Source organism: Merops nubicus, unplaced genomic scaffold (genome assembly GCF_000691845.1).
Source record: "Merops nubicus isolate BGI_N331 unplaced genomic scaffold, ASM69184v1 scaffold19500, whole genome shotgun sequence".
Taxonomy (NCBI): domain Eukaryota; kingdom Metazoa; phylum Chordata; class Aves; order Coraciiformes; family Meropidae; genus Merops; species Merops nubicus.
Genome location: NW_008583798.1, coordinates 1 through 16,342, shown reverse-complemented (window position 1 = coordinate 16,342; position 16,342 = coordinate 1). Strand labels below are relative to the sequence as shown.

At 52.5% G+C, this 16,342-nt stretch overlaps 1 protein-coding gene across 1 annotated transcript in view; it reads left to right on the top strand.

The window, feature by feature from the left end:
• The window catches only part of STIM1 (stromal interaction molecule 1), a gene marked incomplete at both ends in the record, with an annotated part of 13,941 nt that extends 3,177 nt beyond the window's left edge, over positions 1-10,764 (top strand). The window contains 5 exon segments of the mRNA XM_008942332.1: positions 2,504-2,681; positions 7,998-8,124; positions 8,127-8,158; positions 9,604-9,704; positions 10,529-10,764. Coding sequence (XP_008940580.1) covers positions 2,504-2,681; positions 7,998-8,124; positions 8,127-8,158; positions 9,604-9,704; positions 10,529-10,764 — 674 coding nt within the window.
• Positions 10,765-16,342: the final 5,578 nt, after the last annotated feature.

Genomic DNA, 16,342 nt, shown 5'->3' with positions numbered 1-16,342 from the left:
TGGAGTCTCCTGCTCGGGAGAGATTCCAAACCAGGATGTGACCCTGGGCACCCTGCTGTGGGTGACCTGCTGGAGCAGGGGAGTTGGAAGAGATGATCTCCAGAGGTCCCTTCCAACCCCCACCATACTGGGATTCTGTAAAATGACCCATCAAGATTAAAATGTCAATGTCTTAGCACACCCTACTGACATTTGAAGATTATGTGAAGATTTGTATTGAAGATCTGCTCCTGACTTGTGAAGGCCCTAGGTGGACAAGAGGTTCAACCTGAAGATGAGGAAGAACTTCTTTACGATGAGAGTAACAGAGCACTGGAAGAGGCTGCCCAGGGGGGTGGTGGAGTCGCCATCTCTGGAGACTTTCAAGGCCCGCCTGGACGTGTTCCTGGGTGATGTACTCTAGGTGATCCTGCTCTGGCAGGGATTTGGGCTAGATGATCTTTTGAGGTCCCTTCCAACCCCTAACATTCTGTGAGTCTGTGACCTCAGTTTCTTGCCCTCATGACAAGTGGAGCTCTGAAGGCACTTTGTCACCTCCTGGAGCTCAGTGCACGTGAAACCAGTGTAGCTGAGTCAGCCAGGTTTGAATGGGAGCACACTGACAAGACACAGTTTTGTCCATAGCCAACAGGAGAAAATGTGGGCCCTGCTGTCAGGAAAAAAATGGTAGTAAAGGAAAATAGCTCATTGGAGTGGCATGGAGAATTATCTTAGGGAAAAAAATTCCTTCTCGTTCTGCGTCATTGCAAAGGGGAATTTCTCCTTTAAAGAGAGATATTTTGGTGGTTTGGGATTCTTGCAGCTCTAGTATGGAGGAGCTTCAGCGCTGACGGTCCGGGCAGGGAGCGTGGGTTTATCTGAAAACTTGGAATGTCTTGGCAAGAGTCTCTTGCAATTGGGAGGAAAAACACTTGAGGTTCACAACAGAGCTGTAAATTGGAAATGAGCCTTTTCCTAGAAGGGAGCCAACATGGCACGGATGAGAGGCCAGCCCATCCACTCTGTTCTAAGCGGGTGTCAGGCCAAGGAGGAGCCTGAGGGAGAGGAGTCCTTGGCTGGGACAGTGAGCAGCTTCACTCTTAACCCGAAATGTAGCGATGGGTCCTCCCATGAGTCTGTGCCTGGGCTCTGTTCTGTCCCTGGTCATCAAAGACATAACTGAGTGCTGTCATAGAATCACAGGTTGGAAGAGGCCTCAGGATCATCTGGTCCAATTTTTGTTGGAAAAAGCACTATCTAGACAAGATGGCCCTCAAGAGAGTGAGATGGTCTCCCCTGAGCCTCCTTTGCTCCAGGCTCAGCACCCCCAGCTCCCTCAGCTGCTCCTCCCCACACTTGGGCTCTAGAACCTTCCCCAGCATCTTCATTGCCCTTCTCTGGCCACGCTTCAGCCCCTCAAGGTCCTTCTGGGAAGGAGGGGCCCAAAACTGACCCCAGGATTCCAGGGGCAGCTTCCCCAGCGCAGTGCCCAGTGCGGGGGGACGATCCCTGCCCGGCTCCTGCTGGCCACACTGCTGCTGACCCAAGCCAGGATGCTGGTGGCCTTCTGGCCCACCTGGTCACACGCTGCCTCATCTGCAGCCTCCTGTCCACCAATCCCCCAGGTCCTTTCCCTGGGGCACTTTCCAGCCCCTCTGTCCCAACCTGGAGTGCTACAGGGGGTGGTTGTGACCCAAGGGCAGGATCTGTCCCTTGGCCTGGTTGATCCTCATCCCATTGGCCTCAGTCCATCCACAGCCTGGCCAGGTCCATCTGCAGAGCCTCCTACCCTCAAGTAGATTAACACCCCACCCAACTTGGTATCATCTTCAAACTCACTGAGGGTGCCTTGATCCCCTCATACAAGGTTTGGTTGGGTGGCCACAACCAGAGCCTTTCCCACCCCTGTATAGGACAGCATAGTCCTGCAGGGCCCACATTCCTTCCTGATGCTCATGTGATTTTACTGAACTTCTTGTTTCGGTTTACGCTGAAAGACGTTATGGAAACCCTGAAACACCTCACTGTGGTGTCTCCTTCAGAGGGATGGGGTTCCCCAGGATGAATGGCTGAACCTTCCTGAATGGGCACCAATCATCTGTAATTCCATGTTGTTGCCAGTATAATTCCTACTGATTTAATTCTGTCATGAGGAAAAATAACTTCCAGGCAAGATTAAGACGTGTATATTTGAGGGCTTTGGCAAGGGGAGCATGGAGAATTCCCACCTGGATGGTTGTACCTGCTCAGGCAGATCTTCCTCCCCTTTTCTTTCTATTAAAAGCAAACACCTTACTTTTTGCAAGAACACTGAAAATTCAAATTAATTTGAGACTTATTAAAGGAAATCTTGATGTGCTTTGGAAAATTACGAAAACACTCCCTGAGTACTAAAAAGACATAAAGTTGAGACTCTGGAGTTAACGATTGAATTTCTTCCTGGGCACGGTGAGCTTTCACCTTGATGTTCGAGCTGCGTGGGGACAGCCCACACAGCACTGGGCTCTCGGTCTGTGTCTGGCAGGCTGCAGAAGGCCCAGGAGGAGCATCGCTCCGTGGAGGTGGAGAAGGTGCACCTGGAGAAGAAGCTGCAGGACGAGATCAGCATCGCCAAGCAGGAGGCACATCGGCTCCGAGAGCTGCGGGAGGGCACGGAGAACGAGCTCAGCAGGCAGAAGTACGCTGAGCAGGAGCTGGAGCAGGTAAGGGACCAGCCAGGGGGGTGCACACACACACGAGATGCCAGCAGGCAGTTCCTCACGCTGCTTCAGCCTGCTGAGAAATCCAGTGATGTTCTGCTTCTTATGCTCTTCCACTTTGCTTTCCACTCCCCTTTGCAGGGGAGAAGATCCAAGTGCTTCTCCTACTGCTCCATGTTACATGTCCCCCATACACACAGAATCACAGAATCATTTAGGCTGGAAAAGACCTTCACAAAGGTCAGAAGGAGCTTCACCCTGCTGCTTGTGGGTTGGGTAGCAGGGGCCATGCAGGTGCTGGCTCAAGAGTGTTCTCCTGCCACTGCATATCACCCCAGCTTGCCCTTCACAAGGAGAGGTATTGAACTTAGAATCACAGAATCATTTAGGTTGGAAAAGACCTTTAATATGATCAAGTGCAGCCAGGGATGGGGACTCCACCACTACCCTGGGCAGCCTGGCACAGGCCTGGACAGCCCTTGCATACAAGCAATCCTTCCTCACGGCCAACCTAAACCTCCCTTGGGGCAACGTGAGGCTGTTTCCTCTTGTCTTGTTCCTTGAAAGAAGAGCCTGACCCCCACCTGGCTCCAACCTCCTGTCAGGGAGCTATGGAGAGCCAGAAGGTCTCCCCTGAGCCTCCTTTGCTCCAGGCTCAGCACCCCCAGCTCCCTCAGCTGCTCTTCCCCACACTTGGGCTCTAGACCCTTCCCCAGCACCTTTGTTGCCCTTCTCTGGCCACACTCCAGCACCTCAAGGTCCTTCTTGTAGATTTAGGTTGAAGGATGTGTAGCCTTCTTCCTGTAACCCCAAGCCCTTATACTCCACCTGCTCCTGGCTTTTGGAGAAGGCAGACAGAGTCTTATTCCTTCCTCTTCCCCCTCCACTTTACACTTGTTAAACCCGGGCAGCCAGAGGTGACTCAAGTGCTCTGTTGTTTCTCAGAGGCCTTCAGGAGGGCTGCGTTGACAGGGTGAGTATTGGTTGTCCCCACCTGACCCACATGGTGTGACTGTAACACGGGCACTGTCCCAGGGAGCTGTAGACCACAGGTAGCATTAACCACTCACTCCCACTGACCCAAAACTCATCCGATTTGAACTGTTGCGTTACTTTGGTCCCAGGGAACGTTAAAACAAGAGCTTCTTTTGCACCAGTTGATTTTTACACTGAAATGGTAACTGGATGGTTTAGAAGCTCTTGCGTATGAGATGGAGAAGCCATGTATTGCTGGCGTGAGACTCTCCTCTATTGAGTTATTCTTACCTCACTAGATCATCCTTCCCTGCCCATGGACCCAACTGGGGCTGCAGACCCAGGATTGTTTGGGTTGGAAGAGACCTTTAAGATCACTGAGTGCAACCGTTCCCCCAGCACTGCCAGGTCCCCACTGACCCATGTCCCTCAGCACCACATCTTCATGGCTTGGAAACCCCTCCAGGGATGGGGACTCCACCACTGCCCTGGGCAGCCTGGTACTTCCTTTGTAAATTGTTGCTCTTAATGATCAAAATGGGATCTTCAAATTCTTCAGAGATGAACAGACACTCAGAGTGATCTCTGGTTGTATCGATTCCCCAGCAGAACCAAGAGGACTTGTATTTTGGCCACCTCTGTCTGATGTCATTTCCAAAACTGGTCCTTGGCTTCCCATTTCCACCATTCTGTAAAAACATTGTTCCTCTAAATGTTTTGAGCACTCCAGATGCCGAATGGCAAATTTCTTGCCAACTTATTCTGCATATTCCTATATCCAAAAGGATCATGGTCAGAGGTTCTGCCTGAGGTGGGAGCAGTGTCCAGCAATGCAGGTGTCACAGAGGGTAAAATAGACTGTCCTGTGGTCTGCAGTTCTGAATTTCTAGCTTTTGGAATGATTTAGGCAATGCTCTGCTCCACAAGTCTGAATTACACATAAGTGCTGTAAGTAGAGTCACAGAATCATGGAATATCTGGGGTTGGAAGGAACTCTTAGAGGGCATCGAGTCCAACCCCCCTGCAGGGAGCAGGGACATCTGCAACTAGAGCAGGTTGCTCAGAGCCCCGGCCAACCTCCCCTGGGATGGTTCCAGGGATGGGGCAGCGACCACCTCTCGGGGCAACCTGGGCCAGGGGCTCAACACCAGTAGAAGAGGTTAATTAATTGATGTCTTCTGTGTGGTGCCTCTCGGCTACTTCCAGATGGACTAGACCAATGTCCTCCAGGATAAAATATGGGATTTCAAAGCATCTGCTGGATTTGGTTCCCGAAAAATCACGCCTCTGCCAGACATGCTGAAACGTGACTCAGTTAAATAACACGTTGAGGGAAAAGATCCAAGTTGGAGCAATCTTTAAAATAACTGCTTCCCTTCGCTCCGCTCCCGGCTGAGCCGTGTGGGAACCAGGGGGATGCAGCACCAGGCAGGGGGGTGGAACCACGGCTGTGGGAAGCGTTGGGCAGGGTCTGGTGCAGAGCCCAGGCAGGCCCCACTCCCACTGTCTGTGTTTCTTAGACCTGAGCCCCAAAGAGCAAAGAGAAACATCCAGGCATCGTCCTGGTGACACGTGTGCCCTGACTCCGGAGCTGGACCTTTCCTCCCAGCTCCACCTCTGCTAGGAGAGGGTCTGCGTTGGAGGGTCAGGGCTTGCTGGGGCAGTGAAAGGTCTTGAAGGTCCTCAGGGTGGGCTTTTTTTTAGCATCAGGAAAGTCTTTTGTAGAGTGTATAACCACCTATCGCCCTCCTGAGCTTCGAGGTGCTGTGGTTGGAGAGTTGTCCGGTCACAGAATCACAGAATTGTTTTGGTTGGAAGAGACTTTTCAGATCCAGCCGTTTCCCCAGCACTGCCGGGCCCCCGCTGACCCTCAGCACCACATCTCCACAGCTTGGAAACCCCTCCAGGGATGGGGAGTCCACCACCACTGTGCTCTCCCTGGATTGCAGCAGCTCTGAGCTGTGGTCGCCATCCTCTAGTTTTTCTGATGTGGGACACATGACAGTCTTGCAGGGCTTGTGTTGGGCTCCAGGTTTATTAAAGTCTCTCCACATTGTGTGTAATGGAAGAGAAATGTTAATTCAGAGAATCATAGAATGGTTTGAGTTGGAAAGGACCTTAAAGATCCCCCCTGCCATGGGCAGGGACACCTTCCACCAGAGCAGGTTGCTCAAAGCCCCATCCAGCCTGGTCTTCAACAGATTCAATGTTGGGGCATCTACAGCCTCCCTGAGCAACCTGTTCCAGTGTCTCCCCACCCTCAGAATGAAGAACTTCTTCCTAATTTCTAATGTAAATCTCCCCTCTTCCACTTCAAAGCCATTACCCCTCATCCTGTCACTACAAGCATTTGTAAAAAGTCTCTCCCCAGCTTTCTTGTAGGCCTCAGTTCTTGATGATCTGTCTCCACGTCATGTGAAATGGAAGAGAAGTGTCAATTCTTGATGGGCTCTAGCACAAAATGCTCTCATGTGAGGTTTTGTGAGGAATTTCCAATTTGCTCATCACCCACTTTCTTCTAATTTTGTAATCGTTTCCATCTCCAGCAAGACAAGTGTGTGGAGGAGACCAGAGCAATGGTGCGTGGAGGAGACTGAGCTGGGATGGAAGGAGAGTCCCCCAGAAAGTGACAGAAACTGCTGATTCCAGGCGTGTTATTTCTTTTCCTGACCAAGCAGCACATGTTTTATGTCTAAATATTTTTGTCATCTCACTCCAGTGTGAAAGTTGTCTCTTGACAAGCTCCCTCTGCTTGGCTCGGGAGCTGCAGCAGAAGAGATTTCCCTGCACTGCTTCTCAGCGGCCTGGCCTCGGGAGGAGGAGCTGTGGGCTCTCCAGGCCCTCCGGCTGGTAGTGAACTTGGTAGAAGGTTCTAGAGCCTACCATAAGCACCCTGAATATCAGAGAATCACAGAATTGTTTGTGTTGGAAAAGACTGTCAGTGTCGAGTCCAACTGTTCCCCCAGCAGTGCCAGGTCCCCACTGACCCGTGTCCCTCAGCACCACATCTCCTCGCCTTGGAAACCCCTCCAGGGATGGGGACTCCACCACTGCCCTGGGCAGCCTGGCACAGCCCTGCACCACCATCCAGGGCAAGAAATTGTTCCTCAAGGCCAACCTCAACCTCCCCTGGGGAAACTTGAGGCTGTTTCCTCTTGTCGTGTTCCTTGTGCCTTGGGAGAAGAGCCTGACCCCCACCTGGCTCCAGCCTCCTGTCAGGGAGCTGTGGAGAGCCAGAAGGTCTCCCCTGAGCCTCCTTTGCTCCAGGCCCATCACTCCCAGCTCCCTCAGCTGCTCCTCGCCACACTTGGGCTCTAGACCCTTTCCCAGCAGCTTTGTTGCCCTTCTCTGGCCACGCTCCAGCACCTTGATATCTTTCTTGTCTTGAGGGGCTCTTGTGCTATGACTTGTTCCTTGGGAGAAGGGACCAACGAGATCCTTACCTAAGTCCAGTTCTCTTTAACTAGCTCATGCCTCATGCTGTCAGCTCTGGACACATTACCTGTGGTGAGGCAGAGGAGGTGATCTGATGGGGTAGACCAGGTCAGCTCTGGCTTCCTCTCCTGGAGAGCTGAGGTGTTGAGGCAGGACAGCATCGCGAGGGCTGGAAGTTGTTGAGGAAAGAGCTCAGCTGTTGGATGGAAGGAAATTGCTGTAGGGTGTTCTGGTCATGGGAGGAGCAGCCTTGTCTGGATGGCTGCCCTGCTGCCCTCCTGCAGTACCAGGATTCCACCTCTCCTAATGACCTCTGCTTCTGTTGTGAGTAACATTAAGCTGCATAGAGTCTTTCTGTCACAAAGCTGTAGAATGGTTTGATTTGGAAGGGACCTTAAACATCATCTAGTTCCAACCCCCCTGTAGACCATGTAGCTCAAAGCTCCATCCCACATGACCTTGAATTTTTCCAGGTATGGGACAGCTACGTCCTCTCTGGGCAACTTGTTCCAGTGCCTCACCATCCTCACAGTGAAGAACTTCTTTCTTATATCTATTCTAAAACTACCCTCTGAGTTTGTAACCGTTAAACCTCATCCTATCATGATCAGTGACCCTGGTGAGCCACCCCCTTTACCTGCCACCCCTTTGGTCATCCCTCACACAGGGGACCTCCCTGTACCCCATATGTATCATAGAGTGGGTTGGGTTGGAAGAGACCTTCAAGATCATCTAGTCCCAAACCCTCACTTGACCAGGTTGCTCAAAGCTCCTTCCAACATGACCTTTTCCTTTTTTGCTGGTGCCCCACAAGTACCAGGTTGGCAGCCAGCAGTTGGCATGGCCTTGCCGGGAGGGCAGGTTGTCCCCACCCCTGCTGCAGCATCCCACCGTCTGGTTCTTCCCCAGGTACGGATGGCGCTGAAGAACGCCGAGAAGGAGCTGGAGTCCCACTGCAGCTGGGCTGCACCAGAGGCCCTGCAGAAGTGGCTCCAGTTGACTCACGAGGTGGAGGTCCAGTACTATAACATCAAGAAACTGAGAAGCAGCTGCTGGTGGCCAAGGAAGGGGTGAGAACTTCAGCATCTTGCCCACGCAGAAGGGCTTGGGGAATGAAACCTGCAGAGTTGGTTTTTCTGCACCTTCTCTACCTCCTGTTTAATGCCTTAAATTTGCATTTTTTTGAAGTGCAGCAAAAACCTTCATAGAGGGGCTGAAAATGATCATGAGGAACCACCTGTCAGGGCAATGTCTCCAGCAGGCTGGAGCCCTGGAAAGGGGCAGGGGATGAATTGCTGCCAGTGTGAACATGGGTGGTCAGGATGCAGAAGGTTTTGCACCTATTGAAGCGTAATTCCTGCTCTAGGTGATTTAGGTCTAACATCGGCCTGCAGCGTTGGAGTGATCAGGCATCTCTGTCTTCCCAGCTGTTTCCAAATTGTGGGTGCCAACCAAACAGCAATGAGCTGCCAGGAAGCTGCTGTGACATGTGCTAGTCTCTGGGGACACAGGCAGCAGCCAGAGCTGGCAGCAGAGGAACATTTCTCTGCCTTAGTATGGTGTTTTCTCAGTGCTTTAATGTTTCGAGGGCTTCCCTTGTGCTGCCTTGGTTCTTCTGTCCACCTCCTCGGTTTAGCTTCTGTAAGTTCATGCCATGAGATCGGTGAATCAGAGAGAATTGTAGGAGTCACAGAATGGGTTGGGTTGGGAGGAACCTTCAAGGTCATCTAGTCCAACCCCCCTGCAGGGAGCAGGGACATCTGCAACTAGAGCAGGTTGCTCAGAGCCCCGGCCAACCTCCCCTGGAATGGTTCCAGGGATGGGGCAGTGTCCACCTCTCGGGGAAACCTGGGCCAGGGGCTCACCACCCTCCACATGAAAAATTTTCTCCCCTGTCTAGCTTATATCTCCCTCTCTGAGTTTCAAACCATCCCCCCTTGTCCTGTCCCAAAAGGCCCTGCTCAAAAGTCCCTCCCCAGCTTTCTGAGAGGCCTCTGGAAGTCCTGTCGGGCCCCCAGAAGGTCTCCCCAGCTGGAGCCTTCTTCTCTGCAGGCTGCCAAAGCCCAACTCTCTCTTTCTTGGTCTGATAGGAAATAGCTGCGTGGAGAGACTTTACCTACAGACAGTGCCACAAAAGGAAGGCAGAAAAATCCCCAACCCCACACCAAAAAACCTCCCCACACCAGCAGCCCGAAGGCACCGATGGCGTTTCTCTGAGAGTTTACTCAAGCGACAAGGCTCTGCGAGACCTGTGTGAAAAGTAGCTGGTTCCCTCTGACTCCTGGGAAAGCAGAAGGAGGAGGAAACCCTAACCTGCTTACAGGCTGCTGGCAAATTTTCACCCGCTGTGTTAGGAAGAATAATATCCCTCAGCAAAAACCCATTTCACACTATCTCTGCGGGTGCAAACAGCTGCATGGCCTATTTCTGGCTCAGCTCCTCCAGGATGTTCTTGTCCTGGAGGAAACATAAGGTCCTCTTCTTCCTGTGACTTTTTTTTCTATTGATGTTCCAGGCTGAAAAAATTAAAAAGAAGCGAAACACGCTGTTTGGAACATTTCACGTTGCTCACAGCTCATCTCTAGACGATGTTGATCATAAAATCTTAACTGCAAAGTGAGTATCTCCCGAAAACCTTCCCTTGTTCCTGCCTCGTATTGGGCACGAGTGTCCTGCAGCCTGTACAGATGTTCTTCATCTCATTTTGCTGAGCTTCTGTTGACTTTAGTTGCCTGGGATAGGACTGGCACCTTTGAAACAGTAACCTGTAAGTTTTATCTGTGTAAATCAAGAAATCACAGTTGTGCAGAGCAAGTAAAAGTCCTGGTAAAATGTGGATTCGGGAGGTTGCAGTGATCTGAAATCACTATAGAGTCATAGAAATGTTTTGGTTGGAAGACACCTTTCAGATCATGGAGTCCAGCCATTGCCCCAGCACTGCCAGGTCCCCACTGACCCATGTCCCTCAGCACCACATCCCCACAGCTTGGAAACCCCTCCAGGGATGGGGACTCCACCACTGTCCTAGGCAGGTCTCCCCTGAGCCTCCACAGCTCCAGGCTCAGCACCCCCAGGTCCATCAGCTGCTCCTCCCCACACTTGGGCTCTAGACCATTCCCCAGCAGCTTCGTTGCCCTTCTCCGGCCATGCTCCAGCCCCTCCAGGGCCTTCTGGGAGGGAGAGGCCCAAAACTGACCCCAGGATTCCAGGGGCAGCCTCCCCAGTGCCCACTGCAGGGGGGCGATCCCTGCCCTGCTCCTGCTGCCACACTGGTGCTGGAAATACTCCTGGATATTTTTTTTAATTCCTGAGAACGGAATGAAAGTTCTCTCAGCTGTTAGGTCCAAAGCTGAACCACCTGACTCCCTGTTTCAGACAGTTTGTGGTGTGTTTCTCTTCCATTCCCAACATTGTTTGCCTCCTGTGACCCCTGCTTGCAGGCAGGCGCTGAGCGAGGTGACGGCGGCGCTGCGGGAGCGGCTGCACCGCTGGCAGCAGATCGAGCTGCTCTGTGGCTTCCAGATCGTCAACAACCCGGGGATCCACAGCCTGGCCTCGGCCCTGAACATTGACCCCAGCTGGATGGGCACCCCCCGGCCCAACCCCTCGCACTTCATCATGACTGATGACGTGGACGATTTGGACGAGGAGATCGTGTCCCCCATGTCCATACAATGTACGTAGGCCCCGGTAGCTGCGCGCGGTGGGTCTGCGTCTGCTGGGCAGCGTGGGGCAGGTCTGGAGAGGAAGTTCATAGAATGATTGAATGAACTGTAGAAGGGTGTGGGTGAGAAGGAACCTCTAGTCCAACCCCCCTGCACTGAGCAGGGACGTCTGCAGCTAGAGCAGGTTGTTCAGGTCTCCATCCCACCTGACCTCAAATGTTTCCAGGGATGGGGCATGATATTCATAGTGTTAGGAGGTATTAAGATATCTAAGTTAGGTTTTAAATTACCAAAATGAAATTATTTGTTGCTAATGGTCAGGAATGTCTCTGCCTGTCCCAGAAATGTCCATAAGTGTCCCAGAGCAACCACTGCTGGCTTTGCTCAGAGCCTGTTAATTCCAGCAGAACTGGTACTTAGTAGATGTGTGGACCACATTCTCTGTTCAACTCACTGAATTTAAGCATTTACCAAAAAAAACCACGGAGGTATATTGAGAAGAAAACAGTCATTATCCCAAACTCCCCTTGCTTAGAGCACTTGTTTGGGATGCAAAAGGACCTGAATTCACCCCCTGCCCAGCCTTGGGCTTGCACCTCTTGCCCTTCTTGCAGGGTCACCCACAGCAGGGTGCCCAGGATCACATCCAGGTGGGTTTGGAATCCCTCCAGAAGAGACTCCACAACCTCTCTGGGCAGCCTGCTCCTTTTTTGGCCTTCCTTCTCCCAAAAAGGCATTTTCCAAGTACAGTTTCCTGTCTCTAGGTGTTGCAGAAGGGAATAGGAGAACTGAGGAGAAGTTCTAGGCGCTCTATGACAGCAGTCAGGGAGCAGCACATGGCTGGAGAACAGCTTCCTGAGCCCCAGCTGGGAGAGGGGAGCCTGTACTGACATAGACCCATAGACTGGGTTGGGTTGGAAGGGACCTTAAAGATCATACAGTTCCAACCCCCCTGCCATGGACAGGGACACCTCTCCACTAGATCAGACTGCTCAAAGCCCCATCCAACCTGGCCTTGGTCAGTCATCTTAGTTGTGTCTGAATTGGGTCACTTATTTGGAGGACTTGATCAAAACCAGGTCTGTGTAACTGGGTAGAAGGTGAGGAAGAGGAACAGAAGAGCCTTAGGGTTGGCAGTGTGCACTGCAGGAGGTGCCCATATGTGCCATCGTGTTTTGGGGCTCTGGTTAGATGCTGTGAAGGTCTGGAGGCAAATGCTGAGGTTGGGTTCAGGGTGATGAGGGGAGGAAAGCAGAGCACCAAGGATTTGGGTCACCTGCAGGATGTTAAGACAGGAGGAAAGTGGATATCTGCATGTTTCCAAGGCTCAGGGGTTGGAGCTGGTGGTTTGTGGGTTGGGTGTGTCTAGGGCAGGTTTCAGGCCTCAAGCAGGTAATGGTGACCTACTGGTCTTTGTGACTATCAGTGTTAGAAACCAGCCTCAACAGCTCTAGTAAAGCACTTGCAAAGATGCATTAATCCCAGAATCCCAGCATGGTGGGGGTGGAAGGGACCTCTGGGGATCATCTCATCCAACCCCCTACTCCAGCAGGTCACCCACAGCAGGGTGCCCAGGGTCACATCCAGGTGGGTTTGGAATCTCTCCAGAGCAGGAGACTCCACAACCTCTCTGGTCAGCCTGCTCCAGGCTGAGCTGGGGGGGAGGGATGTCTGAAGAAAAGTCCCAAGTGGCAGCCGAAGGTCCTGGGAGCGTGTGAGCTGCACGAGGTACGAGCCTTCATCTGAGACTTGAAGCCTCAGCTTCCTCGTGCCTTGCTCGAGCCACGGCAAGCGAGGGGTTGAGGGAGGACTTGCCGTTCCCAGCGGCGCCAGGCTCGGTGGCACTGCCCTGTGTCCCTGCGGGCGGTGACACCGTGTGGCAAGCACTGGGCGCCCCGCTGCCCACAGCGAGGGAGCTTCTGCTTCCCTGGAGGCGTTTTCTGTCTTGCCACACGAAAGGGGGCTGAGGAGAGGAGCGGGGGGTTTCCCTCCCAGCGAGCCGGGCGCTGCGGCCCACGCTGGCTCTCCTGGTAAATGCCATCTTCTCTCTCCGTGCACCCCCGGCGGGCCCCTCCCAGACGCAGCCTGGCTTTTCGGGCGCAGGTTCAGTGACCGCTCGTCTCTGTCCTCGGAGGATCAGTCCCTCTGGAAATGCCCTGGTTTGGTTCTCTTCAATTATATTTCATTTTTTTGTTCTACCCTCTGCCTTTTTTCTGGACTAAAATACATACACAGATATTCCAACTTTCTGGCACAGAAAACTAATGAATGTACCTCTCTTCACTGAGTCATCAGCGTCTTTACTAACCCCCGGGAAGAGTCTGGTGGGATGAAGAAGAATCACAGTTCCTTGTAGTTCTCACATGCTCCTGGGTTTTGCTCTGTAAAGAAATCCAGTTATGAATTCTGGAGGGTTGGTTTAAGCTGGTTTTACAGCTGCGGTGCAGATCAACGTACCAAGAGGAGGTGACAACGTTCCCTGTCCCAACCCATCTCCTCCTCCATGCAGGCTCTGCTCGCAGACCCCCCCACCATCCAAGGCAGACCCCCACCACTCCCATGGGGGCTGCTGTCCTTGCTTCCCTCGTGAGCCTTCACTAAGTGGAGCAGTGTCACTTACTGTGTGAGCTGTCTCCTGGTGCTGGGGCTGGGGGACAGCACACTCAGCCCCAGAGATGACAAGCCTCCTGGTTTCGGCTGGAAGCCTTCCCTTGGTGGGGCACCAGCTGTCATAGGATGGAGGAGGATGAGCATAGAATCATTGAATTATAGCATCATTTAGGTTGGAAGAGACCTTTAAGGTCATGGACCATAATGGTCTGACCATTCACCAGCGCTGCTAGGTCCCCACTGACCCATGTCCCTCAGCACCACATCTCCACGGCTTGGAAACCCCTCCAGGGATGGGGACTCCACCACTGCCCTGGGCAGCCTGGCACAGCCCTGGACAACCCTCAAGGGCAAGAAATTGTTCCTCAGTTGTAGAGAGACTATCAACACCAGTGTGGCCAACAGGAACAGGGCAGGGATCATCCCCCTGCACTGGGCACGGGGGAGACTGCCCCTGGAATCCTGGGGTCAGTTTTGGGCCCCTCCCTCCCTGAAGGACCTTGAGGGGCTGGAGCATGGCCAGAGAAGGGCAATGAAGCTGCAGGGGAAGGGTCTAGAGTCCAAGGGTGGTGAGGAGCAGCTGAGGGAGTTGGGGGTGCTGAGCCTGGAGCAAAGGAGGCTCAGGGGAGATCTTCTGGCTTTCCACAACTCCCTGACAGGAGCCTGGAGCCAGGTGGGGGTTGGGCTCTTCTCCCAAGGAACAAGGAACAGAACAAGTGGAACCGGCCTCAAGTTGCCTCAGGGGAGGTTGAGGTTGGCCTTGAGGAACAATTTCTTGCCCTGGAGGGTTGTCTAGGGCTGTGCCAGGCTGCCCAGGGCAGTGGTGGAGTCCCCATCCCTGGAGCGGTTTCCAAGCCCTGGAGATGTGCTGAGAGACATGGGTCAGTGGGGACCTGGCAGTGCTGGGTCAATGGTTGGACTCCATGATCTGAAAGGTCTCTTCCAACCAAAATGATTCTGTGTTTCTATCAGCCCATGTGCAGCAGCAGCCCAGGCCATTGGTTAGGGCTTGCGTGGTCATGGTCTTCCTCAGGATGATAAGCAGGTTATTTGGCTGAGGTGGATAAAATGTGTGTGGTGCCTGGGGCAAAATGGTGTTTGAGGGAAGCAAGGTTCTGCTGTGGCTGGGCAATGTGAGGTCTCAGCCTTTAGTCCTCTGCTTACCTCAAGGTCAGTTGTTCTGCCCATTAATTTCCTCTCCTCATCTCTGATCAGTTTTTTTTTGCAATCCCCACCAGAGCAAGGAGTCTTTTTTCCCAGCTTGTCTCCATGTGACTCAGTTTCACTTCATTTCAGCTCAGAAGCTCTTAAGAGAAGAAAAAATATTTTGAGCTAGGAAGTCATAGAATCATTTAGGTTCGAAAAGACCTTTAAGATTATCAAGCCCAACCTTTTTTCCAAGTGGATGGTCTAAAGAGCTCCAGCAAAAGTTTCATGCTGGGCAGGGTGGTGAAGCAGGAAGCAGCAAACCTGAGCAGTGGGACCCGCTGAGAGAAACTGTGATTAACCTTTGGGGAGGTGGAAACAGCAAAGTTGCCAGAATTATTCTTATTACTTCTTCCACTTGAATATATCCCAGCAGTGACACCTCGGTACCTGGGCTGTTGCTGAGCTGCAGGAGACTCATGTTTCCCAGCTGGATGTTCTCAGAGCAGTGATTTGCTGGTTCTTCCAGTCCCAAAGGAGCTCTCCTTCTACTCCATGTCTCAGCTTTCCTCTTCCTTCACCTTTTTTAACCCATTTTTACATTTACTTCTTATGCATATAAGAAATCCTGAACACTCCTGAACACCTTATCTCCTGGAAAAGAATATCTTGGATGGGAATTACAGCTAGTGGGTGAAACACCACCAGTCAGGATGGTGGTGCAGCCCCCTGAGCCTGTAGTTTTCCATGTGTAATGCCCTGCCTGATGGAAACGTGTGTAGGAATCTCCATGTAGGTGAAGGAGCCCCTCAGACGGTGCCCCCCTGGCGTTGGCTCAGGTGTGGGGCAGAGGTCATGCCAGCTTGGTGCAGAGGGCCTCTGTTACCTGACAGGTAAGATCAGAAAGATTGTTATGGTCTTTAAGGGCCGTTCATTAGCTGGTGACAGAGCTCTGCTGAAGGGGACAGACCAATTTGTTTCCCTATACTGAGATGAATTTGCACCAGGAGCTGCACCAGCATGGTGATGTCTGAAGCCAGAGCAGAGCTGAGCTCCACGAGTGGAGCTCTCATCTCACTGGCTTTAGGTGTCTACATCAGAACTGGTTACTGGAGGCTCCTTTTTTAGGCTGTGTAAGGAAATAGTAATACCACAGAATCATGGAATGGTTTGGGTGGGAAGAGATCTTTCAAGGACATCCAGTCCAAAGCCCTGCAGGGAGCAGGGACATCTGCAACTAGAGCAGGTTGCTCAGAGCCCCGGCCAACCTCCCCTGGAATGGTTCCAGGGATGGGGCAGTGACCACCTCTTGGGGCAACCTGGGCCAGGGGCTCATCACCCTCAGTGTCAAACAATTTCTCCCTTCTCTCCAGTCTAAATCTCCCTCTTTGAGTTTCAAACCATCCCCCCTTGTCCTGTCCCAACAGGCCCTTGTAAAAAGTCCCTCACCAGCTTTGTGAGAGGCCCCTGGAAGTCCTGTCAGGCCCCCAGAAGGTCTCCCCAGCTGGAGCCCTCTCCTGCAGGCTGCCCAAGCCAAACTCTCTCCTGCTGGGCTCATAGCGAGGCGTGAAGCATCTGCAGGATGTGAATGTCTGTGTTAGGGTGAAATGCTCCGTGCCCTGAATTACGGAGGTTGCTCTAAGGGGAACCTGGGTGGCAGCTCTGGTGGAAACTTGGGTCAGGTGAACCTTGCAGCTGGCTTCTGCTTGAAGTGAGATGATCAGATAAGGTGTTCAGAAAGCACCTCTATCAGTAACGTCCAACGCCATTTCTCATGGGCTGGGCATTAATCCAGCATGTTCAGCAGCAGCTCCAGCTTCATGCTTCTTCTGC